General features: G+C 43.7%; 1 protein-coding gene across 2 annotated transcripts in view; it reads left to right on the top strand.

Annotated features, from left to right (window-relative positions):
• znf277 (zinc finger protein 277) overlaps nt 1-22,469 on the top strand; it is a 92,547-nt gene that overhangs the window by 55,571 nt on the left and 14,507 nt on the right. For both annotated transcript variants that reach the window (XM_070900386.1, XM_070900387.1), the window contains exons 5-8: nt 692-783; nt 1,557-1,667; nt 14,033-14,165; nt 16,092-16,159. In XM_070900386.1, coding sequence (XP_070756487.1) covers nt 692-783; nt 1,557-1,667; nt 14,033-14,165; nt 16,092-16,159 — 404 coding nt within the window. The remainder of the gene's footprint in view (nt 1-691; nt 784-1,556; nt 1,668-14,032; nt 14,166-16,091; nt 16,160-22,469) is intronic.

The following is a 22,469-nucleotide window of genomic DNA, read 5'->3' as shown; positions in this document are numbered from 1 at the left end:
TTACAACTCGTCCAAAACTCTGTTGATCACTCGCCTATCACTCTCATCCTCACTGACCACCATTGGCTACTGGTCCTCAGAACATCAAATTCAAAAAGCTTCATCCTCATTTACAAATCTCCCTCTGGGCCTTGCCCCACCTTATCTCTTCAACTTCCCCCAATCCAGCTTTACCCAGGCTCTTTGGTCCTCTGATTCTGACCCTCTGTCCTGCACCTTCAGCCATTTCAGCCGTAATCTTTGAAGCACTCGCCCAAAACCCGTCCTCCTTACTGCTTCTCTTTCCACCTTTAAGGGCCTCCTCAAAACCTATCTTTTCAAACATAATTCCGTCATCTCTCCTAATTCTTCTGCTACTGCTTGATGCCTGTTTCTCATCCGTGAATCACCTCAGATCATTTTCTATGTTAAAGATACTTTTGAAATACCATTTGTTGTGTTTTATTATTTACTTGAAGGAGTTAGAGCTTTTCCTCTCTCACTGAGTATAGATTAGCCATTGTTTTCTGAGTATTCTTTACATAAGATGGTCTGTAAGAATGTGAATTTTGATCAAAATGAAAATGCATATCAGCCAGTCAGCAATAACGCTACAAATTGCCTGAACTTTTTTAGTTCTTCCCTCATTTTTCTCAATGATAAATATAGAATGGTCAGTATCAGTTTTTCTGACTCGTTTCCTCTTTCACAGGAAGAGGTTTTGGAACAGCAACAGCAGGAAAGGAATGACTGCAACTTTGCTCGTATCTGTATGTTTTGCAATGAAGAATTTGCAGGAAACAGGTCGGTACTTTGTGAAGCAGCTGTGCTTTTTTTAACCAGAGGAATATTCAAGGGACTTCTGTGACATTTTCCAGTTCCTTTTTTATAGTTAGCTTCAGCCCTGGCCTTTTCTGGGACGAAAATTACAAGAGATTAAACTGGAAGCCACTTGTGGTCCAGTGAAACCTGTTGCATAGTCGCACAGCTTTATATCGTATTTCACTTATTACCAAAAGAATTCCAAAACACAAACCATTTTTTCATGTATGTATAAGTTATCACATAGATGTAATTTTCTTTCCCCTTCTATATTGCAAATTCAGGTCAGCTATAAATAGCTTCCCAGGTCTCTCTCTCTCTACTCTGTCGGCCCAAGCCTCAGCTTTTTGGTGAAGCAGAGGACTCCCAGTACAAACTTCGGTGAAGATATTAACAGACACAAGAGATGATTCAATGATTGAATTTAATCATACTGTTGTGTAATGGTGTTAATATGAAATGTTTTGGTTTGAATTTTTTTTAAACCTTCATTTGGAAATTAGAAATTTCTGAGAAAAAGGGTTGGTTGATGGATGACTTTTTTTCATGAAGCATTTTCAGCCATTTGATGTCCCAGCTTCAAAAGGGCTTAATTTTCTTAACTTTTTGTTAATTTCAGAAATTAACTCGTATTCCTAAAGTACAAACATAGTAACTTGCCCATGTTAACACAACTTTGTATCATAAAAGTAACAATGAAGGTTAGACTTGAATGAAAAATAATATTTTAATTTTTATTTTAAATGTATCTTCAGGGCTATTCTCTTCAACCATATGGCTAGAGATCATTCTTTCAATGTGGGCCTTCCAGACAACATTGTGTACTGCAATGAATTCCTGGATTTGGTGCAGAAAAAAGTGGATAAGTATGAATGTTGTAAATTTGACTGAGTAGACATGTAAATGCAACGATGAAGCTCCATTGAAGTGTATGATAAGATACAGAATTGCAGGTTTGGTCCCATATTGCTGAGTTACTGATCACAGTTGCACTGGAAAGGGATGGAAAATCACATAGCTACCCCTATCAACTGCTCTTGCTTACCTTATGCTCAAGCAGTTTCCCAGACCAAACACTGGTAGTTGAAGAGGTTCAAGATAGCCGGGCACAGCTCCAAACATGATCCTCTGAGCAATTTTTATAATTTTTATGATTGACAGTAAGATAGGCCATCAACCAAGTGTTCCAGGACTTGATGTTCGTAAGCCACTCTTGGGTGGAAGATACACAAGTATTGGCAGGACAAAGCCATGAAATAGCATTAAGCATGAACTTTTTGCGAAGTAATTTGTGATTGGAAAACCAATGTAAATGATTACATAGGGTTATTTTGTTTCTGGAATTTGTATTTGTTACATCAGCTAGATGCTTATTTGCTGTCCAGGACCATATTGTTCCCACTCCTTGTCATACTCCTCACCCTCTCGAAAGATTACGAGTTTGTTTTGGATTTTACTCCCAATGTGTAGGCTCCATTTAGGTGTTTGGGGCCCCTGGGGGTCTCTGCATTCTCTCGACAACTACTCAACAATTGGAATGCTTTGTCACTTTGCCCCCATACACTTCACTGAACAAACACACTATGTAATTATGTGGTCCTAAGCTACTGTTCTCCCCCCAAAAGCTATTTATTCCCTATTATTTGCACAGATTTATTATTTATGTTAACTGTAGTTGTGAGAGGAGCAAATTTATTTCTTTATCTGCCTGTGGTAAGGAAACATTATTTATTTTCCATCAACTGATCAAAAGTCACTTCACTTGTCTCGGAGCACATTTCCATAAACATGACCGGAAATCTGCCATCCTTACCTGGTCGGGCCTATATCTGACTCCAGACCCACAGCAATGCGGTTGACTCTTAACTGCCCTATGAAATAGCCTCGCAAGCCACTCAGTTGTATTCAAGAAGGCAGATCACCATCATCTTCTCGAGGGAAATTAGAGATGGGCAAAAAATGCTGGCCTTTCCAGCGATGTCAACATCCCATAGGAACGTAGGAAATAGGAACAGGAGTAGGCCACACAGCCCCTTGAGCCTGCTCCACCATTCAATAAGATCATGGCTGAACTGGACTCAGCTCCACTTCCTTGCCCGCTCCCCATAACCCCATATCCCCTTATCTATTAAGAAACCGTCTATTTCTGACTCAATGGGCCCAAGTTTCCACATGATTTGCACCTGATTTTTAGGAGCAACTGGTGGAGAACGGACTATCTTAGAAATCGCAATTCTCCACATTTTTTTTTCTGCAGTTCTAGTCAGGTAGAACAGTTCTACTTTGGAACAGAATTTTTTCTTCAAAAGGGGGCGTGTCCGGCCACTGACGCCTGATTTGAAAGTTTCCACAGTGAAAACGTACTCCAAACTAAAGTAGAATGGAGCAAGTGAAGATTTTTGTAGAACCTGTTCTACACATTAAAAAATCAGGCGCAGGTTACAATTAGGCGTCCAGAACGAGGTGAGGTGGGGGGGGGGGGGGGAGTGGGGGGTGGGGGGGAAGGGAAGTCATTAAATTCTATAATAAATCCTTATTTATACTTATACAAATATTATACAAATAAATCCAACCTGAATAAACATTTATAAGCAAAGAAAATATTAAATAAACCATCTTCCTACCTGTGTGAAAGTGCTTCAGGCAGGCCTTTCGAGACCGAAGGCTGAACGGGCCGGCCCGAGATCTCGGGTAGGGCCCGTCCCCAGCACCAGATTTACAGGTAGGTAGCGTTGGGTTGGGTCGGTTCGGGGGGGGGAGGGCGGGGGGTGCGTGAGAGAGAGAGATATCAGGTCGGATCCAGTCCGGGAGTCGGGGGGGGGGGCCGGGTTGGAGCGCGGGTCGGGTCCAGTCGGGGGGGCGGGGAGCGGGAACAGGAGGTCGGGTCGGGAGGCGGGCGGGGAGCGGGTGTCGGGTCTGGTCCGGAGGCAGGGGGGAGCAGGTGTCGGGTCTGGTCGGGAGGGGAAGCAGGAGCTGGCCGTGGGAGGAGCCTTATTCACACAGCCCCAGTGAGGCCATTCAGCCAGGGCTAGTGGCTGCGTGCTTCGGGCCCCTCCCACACAGTTCGGCGCCTGGAGCTACTGCACTTGCGTGCCCACTGTACCGCGCATGTGCAGAGGTCCCGGCACTGTTTTCAACGCAGGGACCTGGCTCCGCCCTCCCACAGCTCGTGCTGGCTGCGCCGAGGGCCAGAGGACCTGCAGGCAGGTGGAGAATACCGAGGATTTTTTTAGGCGCACTTTGTGGCGCGAAAAACGGGCGTCCAGGTCGAGACTGCGCCGTTCTAGGCGCGTGTGGAAACTTGGACCCATTGTCCCAGCTTCCACAGCTCTCTGAGGCAGCGAATTCCACAGATTCATGACCCTCTGGGAGAAGAAATTTCTCCTCATCTCTGTTTTAAATGGGCAGCCCCTTATTCTAAGATCGTGCCTTCTAGTTCGAGTCTCCCCCATCAGTGGAAACATCCTCTCTGCATCCACCCTGTCAAGCCCCCTCATAAACCTATACGTCTCGATAAGATCACCCCTCATTCTTCTGAATTCCAATGAGTAGAGGCCCCAACCTACTCGACCTTTCCTCATAAGTCAACCCCTTCATCCCCGGAATCAACCTAGTGAACCTTCTCTGAACTGCCTCCAAAGCAAGTATATCCTTTTGTAAATATGAAAACCAAAACTGCACGCAGTATTCCAGGTGTGGCCAGTATTCCAGGTGTGGCTTCACCAGTACCCTGTGAAGCTAAAGTAAGACTTCTCTGCTTTTATACTCCATCCCCTTTGCAATAAAGGCTAATATACCATTGATCTTCCTGATCACTTGCTGTACCTGCATACTATCCTTTTGTGTTTCATGCACAAGTACCCCCAGGTCCCGCTGTATTGCGGCACTTGCAATCTTTTTCCATTTAAATAATAACTTGCTCTTTGATTTTTTTTTTCTACCAAAGTACATAACCTCACTCTTTCCAACATTATACTCCATCTGCCAAATTTTTGCCCACTCACTTAGCCTGTCTATGTCCTTTTGCAGATTTTTTGTGTCCTCCTCACTCATTGCTTTTCCTCCCATCTTTTTATTGTCGGCAAACTTGGCTACGTTACACTCAGTCCCTTCTTCCAAGTCGTTAATATAGATTGTAAATATTTGGGGACCCAGCACTGATCCCTGCAGCACCCCACTAGTTACTGGTTGCCAACCAGAGAATGAACCATTTATCCCGACTCTCTGTTCTCTTAGTTAGCCAATCCTCTATCCATGCTAATATATTACCCCCAACCCCATGAACTTTTATCTTGTGCAGTAACCTTTTATGTGGCACCTTGTCAAATGCCTTCTGGAAGTCTAAATACACCACATCCACTGGTCCCCCTTTATCCACCCTGTTCATTGCATCCTCAAAGAATTCCAGCAAATTTATCAAACATGACTTCCCCTTCACAAATCCATGCTGACTCTGCCTGACCGAATTTTGCTTTTCCAAATGTCCTGCTACTGCTTCTTTAATAATGGACTCCAACAGTTTCCCAACCACAGATGTTAGGCTAACTGGTCTAGAGTTTCCTGCTTTTTGTCTGCCTCCTTTTTTAAATAGGGGCATTACATTTGTAGTTTTCCAATCTGCTGGGACCTCCCCAGAATCCAGGGAATTTTGGTAAATTACAACCAATGCATCCACAATCCCTGACGCTACTTCTCTTAAGACCCTAGGATGCAAGCCATCAGGTCCAGGGGATTTACCTGCCTTTAGTTCCATTATCTTACTGAGTACCACCTCCATTGTGATTGTGTTAAGTTCCTCCCACCCCCACCCCCGCCCCCCCTCCCAAAGCTCCTAGACTATGCACTGTCGCAATATTGTTAACATAGAAACATAGAAAATATGTGCAGGAGTAGGCCATTCAGCCCTTCTAGCCTGCACCGCCATTCAATGAGTTCATGGCTGAACATGCAACTTCAGTACCCCATTCCTGCTTTCTCGCCATACCCCTTGATCCCCCGAGTAGTAAGGACTTCATCTAACTCCCTTTTGAATATATTTAGTGAATTGGCCTCAACTACTTTCTGTGGTAGAGAATTCCACAGGTTCACCACTCTCTGGGTGAAGAGGTTTCTCCTCATCTCGGTCCTAAATGGCTTACCCCTTATCCTTAGACTGTGACCCCTGGTTCTGGACTTCCCCAACATTGGGAACATTCTTCCTGCATCTAACTTGTCCAAACCCGTCAGAATTTTAAACGTTTCTATGAGGTCCCCTCTCATTCTTCTAAACTCCAGTGAATACAAGCCCAGTTGATCCAGTCTTTCTTGATAGGTCAGTCCCACCATCCCGGGAATCAGTCTAGTGAATCTTCGCTGCACTCCCTCAATAGCAAGAATGTCCTTCCTTAAGTTAGGAGACCAAAACTGTACACAATACTCCAGGTGTGGCCTCACCAAGGCCCTGTAGAACTGTAGCAACACCTCCCTGCCCCTGTACTCAAATCCCCTCGCTATGAAGGCCAACATGCCATTTGCTTTCTTAACCGCCTGCTGTACCTGCATGCCAACCTTCAATGACTTATGTACCATGACACCCAGGTCTCGTTGCACCTCCCCTTTTCCTAATCTGTCACCATTCAGATAATAGTCAGTCTCTCTGTTTTTACCCCCAAAGTGGATAACCTCACATTTATCCATATTATACTTCATCTGCCATGCATTTGCCCACTCACCTAACCTATCCAAGTCACTCTGCAGCCTCATAGCATCCTCCTCGCAGCTCACACTGCCACCCAACTTAGTGTCATCCACAAATTTGGAGATACTACATTTAATCCCCTCGTCTAAATCATTAATGTACAATGTAAACAGCTGGGGCCCCAGCACAGAACCTTGCGGTACCCCACTAGTCACTGCCTGCCATTCTGAAAAGTACCCATTTACTCCTACTCTTTGCTTCCTGTCTGACAACCAGTTCTCAATCCACGTCAGCACACTACCCCCAATCCCATGTGCTTTAACTTTGCACATTAATCTCTTGTGTGGGACCTTGTCGAAAGCCTTCTGAAAGTCCAAATATACCACATCAACTGGTTCTCCCTTGTCCACTTTACTGGAAACATCCTCAAAAAATTCCAGAAGGTTTGTCAAGCATGATTTCCCTTTCACAAATCCATGCTGACTTGGACCTATCATGTCACCATTTTCCAAATGCGCTGCTATGACACCCTTAATAATTGATTCCATCATTTTACCCACTACTGAGGTCAGGCTCAGTATCCGCTACCGTAAAGACTGATACAAAATATTTGTTCAGAGTTATATTATGAAATGGGAAAATAGTGAATGATTTTTTTTTTTTAAATGTCTCCTAAACCTTTCAGGAGAAATATGCACCCCCTTCCCCTCTCTGTGAAACTGCATAACCCCCACCTCATCGTGAACAGCACCACAGGAAATCTGACGGTATTAATAAAAACTGAACAATAACCTAATGATCCAAAATGATCTTTGGTTACAGAAAAAAAATCAGAAAAGATAGTGGCCCACAAATTAATCAATCTGGATATCAGTAAGCAGACTTGTGACAGTAGTGCAGCTTGTCTGAATGCAAGCTGCCATTCAGCAGTTTTAGGAGGGAAGTCTTTACTTCCCAGCCTTCTCGCCTGAAACCCTTCCCATGGGGTTTGCAATAGGTATAAATAGAGACAGAACAGGAGTAGTAGGAAAAGGAAATGACAGCGACGCACAAATAAAGCTACACAACAGAAGAAAATTCAAACCAGAGTTACCCTCTCAGCAAAGTCTGCAGACAACGATGCTCCCTTGATGGTGGTGTCTTTCAGAAGAGGTCTGCTTAAGGAAGCATAGAAGTAAATCTGTCTCCCATTGCAAACTGACCTCCAAACATCCTCTCAAACACGAAGAACAAACTTACTTTGGAGAACTGGATTTTATATACTACAAAGTGGTTTTACTGTGCACGCATATATTTACAAACAACATTTATTTTTAACGCAGTTCTTACCCCTGGTGCCTCTCTGTTCTGGTCTTAAAGCTATCCTGGTGCTGTGCTCAGGTATTACCCAAGGGTAAGATGCCAATGGGATTTGGCTCTGCTGTGGTATTCAAAGCTTGGTATCTTGGGACCGAGATGGTGCTCATCTCCGAGCTTGAGTATGAGGAGGATCCTTCATCAAACTTGGTCACCACTGCAGGTTTCGTGAGCAGCCTGGTCCTGTATCTAGCCACCATTGTGAGCAGACATCTAAGGAGGCTGCCTGGCCGGAAAAGTAACATGCGCTGTCATCAGGGGAGAGGACAGCTTTATGGATGGCTATTCCAGCCATGGCCCATTGCTGGATTGTGGATCTGTTTGTCCACTGATCAGCGGCAGAACTTGTTTGATGACATCAGTTCGATTCTGAACACCCGAAGAGATGCTACCCCAAATATTTCGCAAGCTGGTTCGCTCCACATGTTCCCCGAAGGCCTGATCACCAGTGGTCAAAATATCCATGCTGGATGCACTGAATGGTCTTCAAGTCTTTGTCGGGTGGACGGATGCAGGTGTCCCGAATGCCACCACTCACTCCATAATTACCTCTGCCATCTGGCTCTGGTCCTCAAAAATGAGCCTCAGTTCCTTCATGTAAATGTAATGCTCATCCAAAATCTTCTGCCTTCAGGGAAGAACCTAGCTATCTTTATCTGCTGCTCTTTCTCTGGAGCCTCCACTTTCCACTGTTGGATCCCACTTTCACCTCTGATTCATTCCACGTCCTTGTGTCTCACCCAGTGAAAAATCTTCACTATCTACATTCCCCAAGTGGATTTCTTTGAACTGGTGAGTGAAAGTGAAAGGGAGAATTGCAGCCTGGGTGAGTATATGGTCGGTAGACATCGTGCCTTGGATTATCTTGAGCAAAAGAAAATGAAAAGATGTTGTGTTGCACTGCTGCCATGATAGTTCCACTGTAGCTTTTGAAGGTGTCTGATGTTTCTTACTGCTGTGTTAGCACTACCAAACCAGTATACAAGCAAACTCAAGGGTCCAGACAAACCTGCAACTGCCACTGGACCTCCTTCATCTCTTTTCCAACAGGTTGACACGCTTGGCTTCACAGGAATATCATATAGATGAGGTGATCATAGAATGATACAGCACAGAAGAAACATAGAATGGTTACAGAATGGAAGAAGGGCATTCGGCCCGTCGAGCCCATGCTGACTCTCAGCTGGCCCCACCCTCCTGCCCTTTCCCTGTAGCCCTGCAAATTTCTTCCTTCAGATACTTATCCAATACCCTTTTGAAAGATAAGATTGAGTCTGTCTCTACCACCCTTTCAGGCAGTGCATTACACTCACTGCACAAAATAGTTTTTTCTTACATCGCCTTTGGTTCTTTTGCCAATCACCTTAAATCTGTGTCCTCTGATTCTTGACCCTTCTGCCAATGGGAACAGTTTCTCTCCATCTATTCTGTCCAGACCCCTCATGATTTTGAACACCTCTATCAAATCTTCTCTCAATCTTCTCTGCTCTCAGCAGAACAACACCAGCTTCGCTAGTCTATCAACATAACCAAAGTCCCTCATTCCTGGAATCATTCTCGTAAATCTTTTCTGCACTTTCTCTAAAGCCTTCACATCCTTCCTAAAGTGTGGTGCCCAGAATTAGACACAGTACTCTAGTCGGGGCCGAACCAGTGTATTATAAATTTTCGTAATTTCCACGCTTTTGTACTCAATGGGCTAGATTTTCCATTTTTGAACTTATCGCCCAAAAATGGGCGTTACTTTTGGCCGGGCGGTAAAGGGTTTTCAGATCACCGGTTTCTCGCCCATTCTCAAAGCACCGAGTCTCCATTTTTTAAAATGGGCATTACTGCGAGCGATCTGAAATGCCCGTTAGCTTAAAAATGTTTTGACCTTCTGCCATAAAGTGTCGTCGTCCTTAGCAACAGCATGGCAACGCTCGATTCCCGCGATTCAGGAGGTCAAGGGTCATCATGACTTGCAGAAGGGGAGTCAGAGGGACTGAAGGGCGTGTGTGGCTGTGGTGTGTGCTTGTTTGGCTGTTGTGGGAGGCACGAGGGAGATTCACAAGCAACAAAAAGTCTACTAAGCACCAAGAACATAGTTGGCATCAAGTTTTTGTCCAACAAATAAGATATAACATGGAAGGGATGGTGGAGGCCCTGGAGCTGGTAGCCAGGGGTCCCAGTGGTCCTGGAGCCCCGCACTGCACCCCAAGGTGTCACACCCCCTCATTGCCGACCACACGAGAGCCAGCAGCAAGATCTTGCTTCTGATTTGAAGCACGTTCCCACCTCGGGACCGTCCTCCCCCGTATCCGTCCAAGCAGAGATTCAGCTGTCATTTCCGCCCCCCCCCCCCCCCCCCCCTCCATGAAGCATCGCCAGAGGAGCTCCTCGGCCAGGTGGCTTGGAGTCAGGAGGGGAAGGGGTAGAGGTGGGGAGGCTAATTGGGGTGGGGGGGGGGGAAGGGTTGGTTTTTGCAGAAATACTGATGAATTCAGACAAATGTTTGGTTTAAATGTTTTTTATTTAACAAAACCTTGTTGCGCATTGGCTCAGATAGCTGCACCGTTGCACGCTGGTGATTCCTTCACGTCAAAGTGTATAATCACACTTAACTTCAATCAACTTAAACTTTTAACTGTCACGAAGGTGATGCCCACCATTGATGTATCACCTGCATACCCAGCAGTATGTCAGCCTTGTAAACGTTCTTTCCGGCAAAGCGCTTATTGATGAGCTCCTGATGTAAGGCTCTTGCAGCTATCATGCCACCATGGGCCCTTTCATGCGGTCTACACGGCGGCATGGTTTCAGCGTCAGCCTGATTGTCTGGGCCGATGTCAGCGTCTGCCTCCTCGTCCTCCACTTCTTTTCTCTGGTGAGGTGGACTGTCAGACTCATCAGGCAATTCTTGTCCCCTCCTGATAGTCAAGTTGTGCAGCATGGAGTACAAAACCACGAATTGAGCTACCTGCTCAGGGTGGTATTGGAGCTCGCTTCCTGAGTGGTCCAGGCATCCAAAGTGCTGCTTCAGCACTCCAGTAGTTTTCTCCACGATATTGCGAATTGCTCTGTAGCTCTTGTTGTATCGCCTTTCGGCTTCGGTGTGGGTGTCACGCAAGGGGGTCATCAGCCAGGTGGTGAGGCCATATCCTTTGTCACCAAGCATCCAGCATTGACCTTGTGGCTAATTGTTAAACAAGTCAGATACAGTGCTCTCATGCAGGATGTGAGCATCATGGATGCTGCCCAGAAATTGAGCGTTCACTGCCAATATAATTTGCTGGTGGTCGACAACCAGTTGGACATTCGGGGAGTGGAATCCCTTGCGGTTCCTGAAAATTTCTGCATCCTGAAAAGGTTCCCGCATCGCGATGTGCATGCAGTCTATTGCTCCCTGCACCTTGGGGAAGTTTGCCATTCTGGAGAATCCTAGAGCCCTCTCAGTATGTGCCTCCCTGGTCAAAGGGAAGCTGATCAAGTCCCTCCTGCGTGTATACAGGGCTTCAGTGACCTGTGTAATGCAGCAATGTGTGGCATGCTGAGAAAGTCCGCAAATGTCGTCAGCTGTGGCCTGAAAAGAACCCGAGGCTTATAACGACAGTGTCGCGGTAACTTTGACCTCAATGGATAGTGCAGTACTGATGGTGCCGGCAGGCTGCAGATCTGCCCTTATCAGCTGGCATACTTCAGTGATAACCTCTTTGTGGAAGTGCAGTCTCCGAAGGCAGGTGGTGTCAGGCAAGTCGAGGTAAGACTGCTTCTCCCTGTATTTGCAGGGGGTGTAACGTCTGGTCCTCCTCATCAGTCTGGCACGTCTTACATTGGCCATTCCTATTAAATTCCAGTCAGTCACAGTATGGTCAAAATGTTTTGTAGCGATGTTCACATCAACTCCAACGACCTCAGAGTACATCCGAACTCCCCCGAGATTGAAGCACAGCAGCCTTTTAAAGGATGTGACATGTGATGTAGAACATGGCGTCCATGACGCTGTGATTAGTTCTGGTTAGTTCCACTTTTTCGGGGCGGTTTTTTGGGCAAGCGATATTGTGGGCGATACGTGTGCGAGATGGTGAAAGTGACGCTGGGCGATCTCATGGCCGCTAGTTTCGGTAAATATGCTCTTTACGACAAAAAAAAGTGGGCGGGCGGTATTATTGAATCTCGGCGTTAAGCACATGGGGAAAGTAACTCTCGGTGATAAGTTTCCGAAAAATGGGCGTCAGTTTCCATTTTGTGGCTAAATGGGTGATATCTGGGTGTTATACATCATTTCAGTGGTAAAATGGGCGTTAAGCATGCAAAAAAAAATGGAAGTTCTAGCCCTATACCTCTATTTATGAAGCAGTTAAACAGGCTTAAGGCTGTTTAACTGCTTTCACAACCTGCCCTGCCACCTTCAGCAATTTGTGCACACATATCCCCAGGTGTCTGTCTGTGCATCCCCTTTAAGATTGTACCATTTAGTTTATATGTTCTCTCCTCATTCTACCAAAATGTACCACTTCGCACTTTTCTGCATTAAATTTAATCTGCTACGTGTCCGCCCATTTCTATGTCTTCCTGAAGTCCATCACTCTCCTCCTCACTGTTCACTATACTTCCAAGTTTTGTGTCATCTGCAAATTTTGAAATTGTGTCCTGTACGCCCACGCCCAAGTCATTAATATATATCAAGAAACCCATACTCCCACCCTCCCTTACCCTCAACGACTATTTGTCCCACCTGTGACAGGGACTGTGGTTCTCGTATTGGACTGTTCAGCCACTTCAGGACTCATGTTAAGAGTGGAAGCAAGTCTTCCTCGATTCCAAGGGACTGCCTATGATGATGATGGTCCCAGTACCGACCCCTGGGGAATACCACTTTCTCTCTAGCCCGAAAAACAATCATTCACCACTATTCTCTATTTCCTGTCACTTAGCCAATTTCAATCCCTTTTATTCTATGGGCTTCAACTTTCCTGGCAAGGCTATTATGTGGCACTTTGTCGAACGCCTTTTGGAAATCCATGTACACTACGTCGACTGCATTACCCTCATCAACCCACTGTTACCTCATCAAAAAACTCAATCAAGTTAGTTAAACATGATTTGCCTTGAATAAATCTGTGCTGGCTTTCCTTAATTAATCCACACCTATCCAAGTGACTGTTAATTTTGTCCCTGATTACTGTTTCTGAAAGCTTCCACACTACCGAGGTTAAACTGACTGGGCTGTAGTTGCTGGGTTTATCTTTCCACCCACTTTTGAAGAATGGTGTAACATTTGCAATTCTCCAGTCCTCTGGCACCACCCTCATATGGAGGATTGGAATATTATGACCAGTACCTCCGCGATTTCCGCCTTCAATTCCCTCCATCCTAGGATGCATCCCATCTGTTCCTGGTGATTTATCTACTTTAAGTACAGCTAGCCTTTCTAATATTTATAATCACTCGCGCGTGGCATGGGAGTAATCTGGAGATTACTACCTTTTGAGGTCCTGCTTTTTAATCTCTTTCCTAGCTCCCTAAGATCTGCCTTCAGGACCTCATCCCTCTATCTACCAATGTTGTTGGTACCGAGACCACGACCTCTGGCTGTTCACCCTCCCTCTCAGAATTTTCTGCAGCCAAGCAGAGACATCCTTAACCCCCTGGCAACAGGTGGGCAACATACCATCCTGAAGAGACCATTTGGCCTATTGTGCCTCTGTGGCTATTTAGTCCCACTCCACTGCTCTTTCCCCATCGCCCTGAAAATTTCCTCCCTTCAAGTATTTATCCAATTCCCTTTTTAAAGTTACTATTGAATCTGCTTCCACCACCCTTTCAGGTAGTACATTCCAGATCACACCAACTTGCTGCTCAATTTCTCTTTTTCCAAATGTGCCTCGGGTTCTTTTGTGATGAATCTATATATTCTGTTAAATTACTTAGCTATGGTTCCTATGGGAATGTTCAAATCACACTTGGATGTGGTATTGAATAAACATAAATGGAACATTAAAGAATGACGTCCCCTTTGTCTATGGTTATTTATAACTTGGCCTCAATTCAATTATACAGTCACAGATATAATTGCTAATTACCTGCAATAAGAGTTTACGTTTTTAGATTTTTTTTAGATGATTTCATGGTTGATTACAGCTATTTGTGCATTGAACATTTTGCTAAGAGTTTTGAACTTGAAGATGTGTTATTGACAAATGCCTGTTTCCACAGTTTGCAGTGTTTATATTGTGAGAAAACATTCCGTGACAAAAATACACTCAAAGATCATATGAGAAAAAAACAGCATCGCAGAATCAATGCCAAAAATCAAGAATATGACAGATTTTACACCATCAACTATCTGGTAAGATTTGCATGTAGTTTTATTGTCCAATATTTTAAAGCAATGTAAGGATATAAATTATTGTTGGTGAGATTAGCAAAAACACATTTAACATGTTTAATGACATTCCGCTGTCTACTATTTAGCCCTGGCATTATCCTATTTGTTTTAAATGGGTTGATATCTCAATTAAAATAATAGACTTAAGAATTCAAACATTGTGTCCGTCAGCTACTATTACCAACAGTAATTTTGACACTATGCTCTATTTTGGAATGGTGGCCATACCCAGGGAAATAATTTCATTCAGTATTGCACTGAGCATGTTGATTTGTACAATTGCTGTTGTGGAACATTTAAAACTGATCAAATTAAATTTTCAGAAAAGCCTGCAGTGGTATTGATATGCCTCATCAGGCGTTCAGGATTAATGTCTTGCTGACTGTTACTGAGGCTGATGGCATGTGTGTTAGAGGATGGTTTTTATTTATGATTAGATGTTCTAATTTATTCCTCAAAAGCAATAAGGTTCTTGAAAAGTTGAGATCAAGCATTCATAGGTTTATTAAGTACATGCAATAGTACTCAGTATACACTGAAAATATGGTATTTAAAGCCATGCCTGATGGTTGAGGACTCAAACGTATTACAGTTCTGAGCTCAGTATTCAGGTTGATCGAACCTTTGGAATCCAAATCCTGTCCACAATTTGGCACTTCAACATTTTTCTCTCACTGCTACTACATCACAATTCTACATTACATGGTTATACCAATTGTTAAAATACCTAATTGGAGCCTGTACCTGATTAATACTCAGTTATTAAGCTGTTCCTCACTAATGAACTCGCTTTCCATAGGCTAATGAGCTCAGTATAATTCCTTGTTTTGTTACAACAAATTTCTCTCGTCACATATAGTTGCTGTTCCACAAAGTGAAATTATTGATTGTTCGTCTGTCTTTGATTCTGTATCATTCAGCACCGGTTTGATTCTAAATTCTAATTAAAAAGGATAATGTTTTACCCAAATGTTTTTCTTTGGCAGGACTAACTGTTGTCTTTGCACCCATAACATTGAAACCTAGGAATGAGTGTGTCATGGCGCATCTCCAAGTAATTTCTCTCATTAAACAGGTGGTTACCTTGTATTAAAACCTACCGGTGCGATGAGGGTTAGTCTCCATTCAAAAGTTCAGTGGTCACCATTTTAGAATTTCTGTACACTTGTAACTATTTTAAGATATTTCAATTTAAGAATGATAGTTCCCTACCTACAAACAAAGGCTATAAATTAGCATTACTACAATCTGAAGACAAATCAATAGCGGTATTTTATTAGCACACTTCAAGTCAGTCTAATTATCCCTTTCATTACAGGTGGACTGCTCTTTGGTTCTTCCAGAGTAGACTTAATGTTGATGACCTTGCAGATTTAATTTGTCCAACCATTTCAGCAGCCTGAGTTGTGCTGCTACTAACAGTACAGGAGATGTATTTTATCCTTCTTTGTTTTTTATAACATGTACTGGTCAGTGCTATTCTAACCAAAATTAGGTTTATGCTTGTAAAGCCAAGAAGTTAATTTTGTTTTCTGTTAACTCAGTTATGATTCATGGTAGAAAAAAAATGCCTCTATTATGCATAACCTAAAAATAAACTGATTATTAATACCAAAATAATTTGCTGTTTTGCAAAGTACATTTCCATTTACGATATAAAGTGATCTGAAAAATGTAAATACCACCAAAGACTGCCAAAAAGATTTCAATTGGAAGCTGAAGGGCTGGGTAACTGCTATGATGCAGTTTAGCACTATGACTTAAACCCATGCAACCAACTCAGCATTTCAGTAAAATTCTAAAAGAATGATCTATTAATCAAATAAACAGGAACACATTTGATTTCACCTCACAGCTGGGAAAACTGTTGTTAAATTCTAATTTTAGGAGCTTGGCAAGAACTGGGAGGAGGTTCAGTCTGAAGATGACAGAGAAATGATAGAAGAGCAAGACGAGTAAGTGGTTTTATAGTTTAAAGCTGCTGTTATTATCACTCTGTGCATGTTCTCTGTAGGTAAATTGACCTTTTTATTTCAAATGGATTAAAGAAACTGTCGAAGGATATTACAAAGCAGTTATGCAGTCTTCTGATTCAAATTATATCATAAACCACAAGAATGAAGAATTAGCAGTTTTGGGATTCAAATTATGTCATACACCACAAGAATGAAAAATTAGCAGTTTTACTTGCCATGTGAAACCTTACTCCAGCTATTTATTTTCCATATTACTAAGAGCACTTTTTTATTAAATAAGTCTGAATATTATTTATTGATGCTCAGATCCATTCTTAAGGAGAAAGAAATAAAGTGAACTAGTTACAGATTCCTTTGTGACTTTTAACTCTTGCACCTCTTTTTTTTATCAGCCAGTGGAGGAAAAAGTAATGGATGATGTAAGCTTGGTTTCCCTTTCTGCATGGTGGGGTCTCACTTACGCCATGGGACAGAATGCACCTAAGTTCTTACACTTGAAGCTGATGGAATGTCGACCAATCCTGACAATTAAATTTGTTGTATTTATTATTTGATCAGGAGACGTGACCGGGTTAACAGCAAGAGGCTGGGAAATAGAGGGTATGGGATAGGAGACGGGGTATGGGATTGGGGTATGGGATATGGCACACAGGGTGAGAATGGTGGACAGAGAGTATGGGATTGGGGACCGAGGATATGGGACAAAGAGGTATTGGATAGGGGATAATGGTATGGGGCAGGGCTATGGGGAAAGAGTCGGGGAGTGGGACTAATTCAAAGAGCCAACACAAGCATAATGGGCCGAATGCTTCCTTCTGTGTTGTATCATTGTATTAGCCACCTCAGAAGCTATATACTACTGACTCAATGATGAGTTGGATTTGTTTTGTAGATTTCATTTCTTTTCCATCTTTCTCATCTTGGGGGAGCTATTTTGTATTCCTACAAAGAGAAAAATTTGAGTCGCACTAGTGAGATGCCACTGAAATCCATTAATGGTGATAACATACTACATCCCTCTCATGATTTGTACCTTCAATTTTCCAGACATTTATAAACTTTTCAAACTCCCTACTCGTGTCTCAGAAAATAATATACCGTATATACTCGCGTATCCTGCGATCTCGCGTATCATGCGCCCCCTAAATTTTCGTCCCCGAAACATGATTTTACCATATATCGCATGTATCATGCGAGTCACTTTTTTGAGATCGAATACAGACCTTAACATGAAACATCGAGTGGATTCTGCTGTGAAAGCTGTTGGCGAATCGAACACCAATACAGCAATCGTTCCAGCTGGCTTGACTAGCGTCGTTCAGCCACAGCCTCTACTGTGTTTGCGGGTAAAAGAAGCATGGGCTGAGATAGATGGAGCCTCTAATAATGCAGCAAACTTCAGAGGGAGTTGTGGGTGGCGGAGGTCGGGTCGCCGGGGGGGTGGGGGGGGGTGAAGAGGAGGTCGGGTTGGGTCACCGGGGGGAAGCGGAGGTCGGGTTGCCGGGTGGGGGGGGAGTTGGGGGAGCGGAGGTCGGGTCGCCGGGGTAGGGAGAGCGGGGGTCAGGTCGGATCCGGTCCGGTCTCTTTCCTCCCCCCGACCTCCGCGACTCTCTCTCCCCCCCCTCCGCGACTCTCATCCCCCCCCGATACAGTACAAGCGACAATAGAGGCTGCAATCCAGCCCAGGAGATACCTGCCGAGATTCAGCGTGGATACGGTCTGCTTAACAGCCTAACAGCCTAATCTTGGCCAGCACTTCACACCCACAAATTTTGTATCTCGCGTATCATGCGACCCCCCCCAAATTTAGGTTACAATTTAGGTCTTCAAAAGTCGCATGATACGCGAGTATATACGGTAACCATAATAATTCATAGCAATTTCATAGTGATTCATAAGTCAGTAAATGGTGCACTCCAAAATGGGCACATTTACTGTAAATTTATCAGTTTCATTCAGTTGCACCGCAGAAACTGTCAGTACAGCACAGATATCTGGTTCTCAAGCATTTTTATTTGTACACTTTCATGACTGGCAAAGCAATTTTTATCATTTTGAAAAAATTCTAATTTAATCCACACATCATTCAAAAAACATTGCAGAATTGCAAAGTTTTGGGGCAATCAAAGGCAACTGTAATGAGGAAAATATGTTGTTAGAATTTTATCCTATTGGTTGACAGTACGAAAATATTTGGAAAAATTGTTGTGGGGCATGTCAGAGATTTCCATTGCTGAATATCTGCTCCAAGAACCCTGGCTCAGCAAGCTGTGATTAACTTTGCATTTGAATTGGAATGGTTTCCAGGTGACAGCACTGTCTGAGAGAGGGTACCATAGCCAGGGTAAATAATATGTGAAGTTCTGCCAGCATGGAGTGTAGATCGATTGGATTTGAATAAGATTTTGAGTTACAGCCCAACAGTTATAATGTTTTTGGTAAAAGTATGAGGGTTTGGCTTCAGCGTAAGCATCCCTTGTGGTTGTGCTCTAGTCATCAAGAGGATTGACAGCCTCACAGTGTTCCCTCCAATGAGAGGACCCTGGCATGGAGTGGGCCATCCAGTGCACTATTCCTCATAGCTGATCCCAGCACAAAAATTTGTTTTCTCTGTAGCCTGGCACACAGCATTATAATAACCAATCACCAGCCAAATGCAGGCTTTGAGGGGTCTGGAAGCGAGCCACTCATTGCAGAGTGCTCAGCCTCTGCTCTGCTCTTGTCGCCGCAGTGTTGATACAGCTGATTTAGTTACGTTTCTGGTCAGTGGTGACCCACAATATGTTGACAGTGGAAGATTCGGCATTGCTGGTGCCGTTGAAAGTCAAAGGGAGATCTCTTGTTCTCGATGTTCATTACCCAGCACATCTGTGGCACAAATGTTACCTGCCAATTGTCATCCCAAGCTTGGTTGTTATCTAGGTCCTGACGCAGGATTGTATGGGTTGCTTCATTATTGAAGGAGTTGTGAGTAGAGCTGAACGTTATAGAATCGTCAGGGAAAAAAGCCCACTCCTGACCTTCTGACAGAACAAAGGTAATTAATTAAGCAGTTGAAGGTGGTTGGGCCAAGGACACTACCCTGAGGAACTTCTGCAGTGGTGTCCTGGGACTGCGATGACTGGCCTCCAACAGCTATGACCATCCTTCTTTGTGTCAGATATGACTTCATCCACTGGAGGATTTTCCCTTTGGCCGCCATTGACCTCAAATTTGCTGCGGCGCTCATTGGTGCTATACACAATCAAATGCTACCTTGATATCAAGGGCAGCTGCTTATGTTTCCTCTGGCATTCGGCTCTTGCATCCATCTCTGGATCAAAGTTGTGATGAGGTCGGGAGCAGTGAGCATTTCTTAGTTAGTGTCACCTGATGACACTCTTGAATTTTCACTCCATCACTTTATTGATGATTTGGCTGATAGGGTTTTAATTGGCCAGGTTAGATTTATCCGTTTTTTTATTGTTGGTAGGATATACCTGGGAAATTTTTCACATTGTCAGGTCGATGACAGTCTCATAGCTGTACTGGCACAGCTTGATGAAGGGAGTGGCACTACAGCTGGGATATTTTCAGACCCCATACTTTACACTGCCTAATGCACTTAGCCAATTCATCATGTTGTAGGGAATAAACCGAATTGGCTATACACTGATATCCAAAAGGGGTGGGACTTCAGATGCCAAGAACCATCCACTTTTTGCTGACTGGTACATCAGTCACTGAAAGTTGGCAAGCAGGTACAGCAGGTGGTGAAGAAGGCAAATGGTATGTTGGCCTTCATAGCTAGAGGATTTGAGTATAGGAGCAGGGAGGTCTTACTGCAGTTGTACAGGGTCTTGTTGAGGCCACACCTGGAATATTGTGTTCAGTTTTGGTCTCCTAATCTGAGGAAGGACATTCTTGCTTTTGAGGGAATGCAGCGAAGGTTCACCAGACTGATTCCTGGGATGGCAGGACTGACATTTGAGGAGAGACTGAATCGACTGAGCTTGTATTCACTGGAGTTTAGAAGAATGAGAGGGGATCTCACAGAAACATATAAAATTCTGACGGGATTGGACAGGTTAGAGGCAGGAAGAATGTTCCCGATGCTGGGGAAGTCCAGAATCAGGGGTCACAGTCTTAGGATAAGGGCTAAGCCATTTAGGACCAAGATGAGGAATTCTCACTCAAAGTTGTTAACCTGTGGAATTCTCTACCGGAGAAAGTTGTTGAGGCCAGTTCGTTAGATATATTCAAAAGGGACTTCGATATGGCCCTTACGGCTAAAGGGATCAAGGGGTATGGACAGAAAGCAGGAAAGGGGTACTGAGGTTGAATGATCAGCCATGATCTTATTGAATGGTGGTACAGGCTCGAAGGGCCAAATGGCCGACTCCTGCACCTAATTTCTATGTTTCTATACTTGCAAACACTTGAGCTTTGTCTCTAGCACTGTGTGTTTGGCTGCACCATGGATGTGGATAGGGATGTTCATGCAATCTTCTCCTGTTAATTGTCTGGCTCTCCACCACGATTCTCAACTGCATGTGGCAAGGCTATTGGGTTTTTATCTGATCCATTGGCTGTGGAACTGCTTAGCTTTGTCTATACCCTCCTTTTGGTGTTCAGTGCGCAGGTGGCTGTATGGTAACTTCAGTAGATTGAGACTTCATTTGAAGGTATGCCTGGCACCCTGCTGCACCACATTGAACCATGGTTGGTTGCCCGGCTTGTTAGGAACAAGAAGAGCCCATTCGGCCCCATGAGCCTGTTCCAACATTCGATTAGATTATGTGTTATCTGTACCTCCACTTCATTTATTCACCTTTGATTCATATCCCTTAGGATTGTTGCCCAATAAAAATTTGTCGATCTCAATCTTAAAAATTTCAGTTGATCCAGAACCCGCAGCCCTTTGGGCAGTGAGTTCTCGATTTCCACTACCTTTTTGTGAAAAAGTGCTTCCTGATTTCACTCTTATATGGCCGAACTCTAATTTTAAGCTTCTGCTCTCTTATTCTAGATTCTCCCACCAGAGGAAATTTTTTCTCTATATGTACCCTATCAAATCACTTTATCATTTTAAACACCTCAATTAGATCACCCCTCAACCTTCTACACTCAAGGGAAAATAAAGCAAGTTTATGCAACCTGTCCTAATATTTTAACCCTTTAAGGCCTAGTACAATTCTGGTGAATCAGATTGTACCCCTTTCACGGCCGCTATATCCTTCCTGAGGTTCAGTGCCCAAAACTGAATACAGTGCTCCAAGGCTCTGCACAACTGAAGCATCACTTCCTCATTTTTAAATTCCAACCCCCTTGATATAAAAGCCAGCACTCTATTTTTGTACCAGAGCACTAGTTTTTAGTGATTTGTGTGCATGGACACCTAAATCCCTTTGCTTCTCCACAGCTCCAATCTCTCACCATTAAGAAAATACTCCGATTTGTCTTTCTTCGATCCAAAGTAGGTGACCTCACATTTCTGCATATTGAACTCCATCTGCCATAGTTTTGCTCACTCATTTACTCTATCTGCCCATTTGTAATGTTCTCCCATCCACACAACTTATTGTGCCTCCTAACTTTGTGTCATCTGCAAACTTGGATGTGCAACTATCTAGTCCTTCATCAAAGTCATCTGGGGAACACCTCTTATCACATTACAAATGAGTGACTTGCTAGGCCACTTCAGTAGTAATCAAGAGCCACCATATTCGGGACCGAAGTCACTTGCAGGCCAGATCGTTTAGGAGCGTCAGGCTCCCTTCCCTGAAGGATGCTAGTGAAGCAGTTGGGTTTTCAATGACAATATCGAGGTTTTAATGGTTACTGATGCTGGTGCACAAATTATCAGATTTATTTAATTCAGTTTCACAATTTGCCATGGGATTTGAATTCATTATCTCTGGGTTGCTTGTCCAGTATCATGACTACTCCACTACTTGTCAGTCATTATGTTGTTGGGAGGCTCCAAGATGACACAAGGGTAAAGATTGGAGGGAGAATTAAAAATGAGCTGATCCCTCAATTCCGAGTGGCTGGCTCAAGATAAGCATTGGTGGAGAAGTGGGATCAGGTTTCTTGGTTGCAGTTGGTGCATAGTGTAGAGAAAATAACACCTTTTGGGTGAGGGAGGAGTAGATGGGTGCATGAAAAGAAACTGTCATGACTTTTTTTTGTCAAGAAGCCCTCTTTCTCATTCAGTAGCTCACTAAATATGTCACAAGAGGCCTGCTTGTCAGTGAACCTGAAATAATGATACCCAATCAAAGGTTATAAAATGTCAAAGGCTGTTTTT

Source organism: Pristiophorus japonicus, chromosome 15, assembly GCF_044704955.1.
Source record: "Pristiophorus japonicus isolate sPriJap1 chromosome 15, sPriJap1.hap1, whole genome shotgun sequence".
In the NCBI taxonomy this organism is placed as follows: Eukaryota; Metazoa; Chordata; class Chondrichthyes; family Pristiophoridae; genus Pristiophorus; species Pristiophorus japonicus.
Note: the sequence above shows the minus strand (reverse complement) of the source record. Positions and strands in the feature narration are given on the sequence as shown.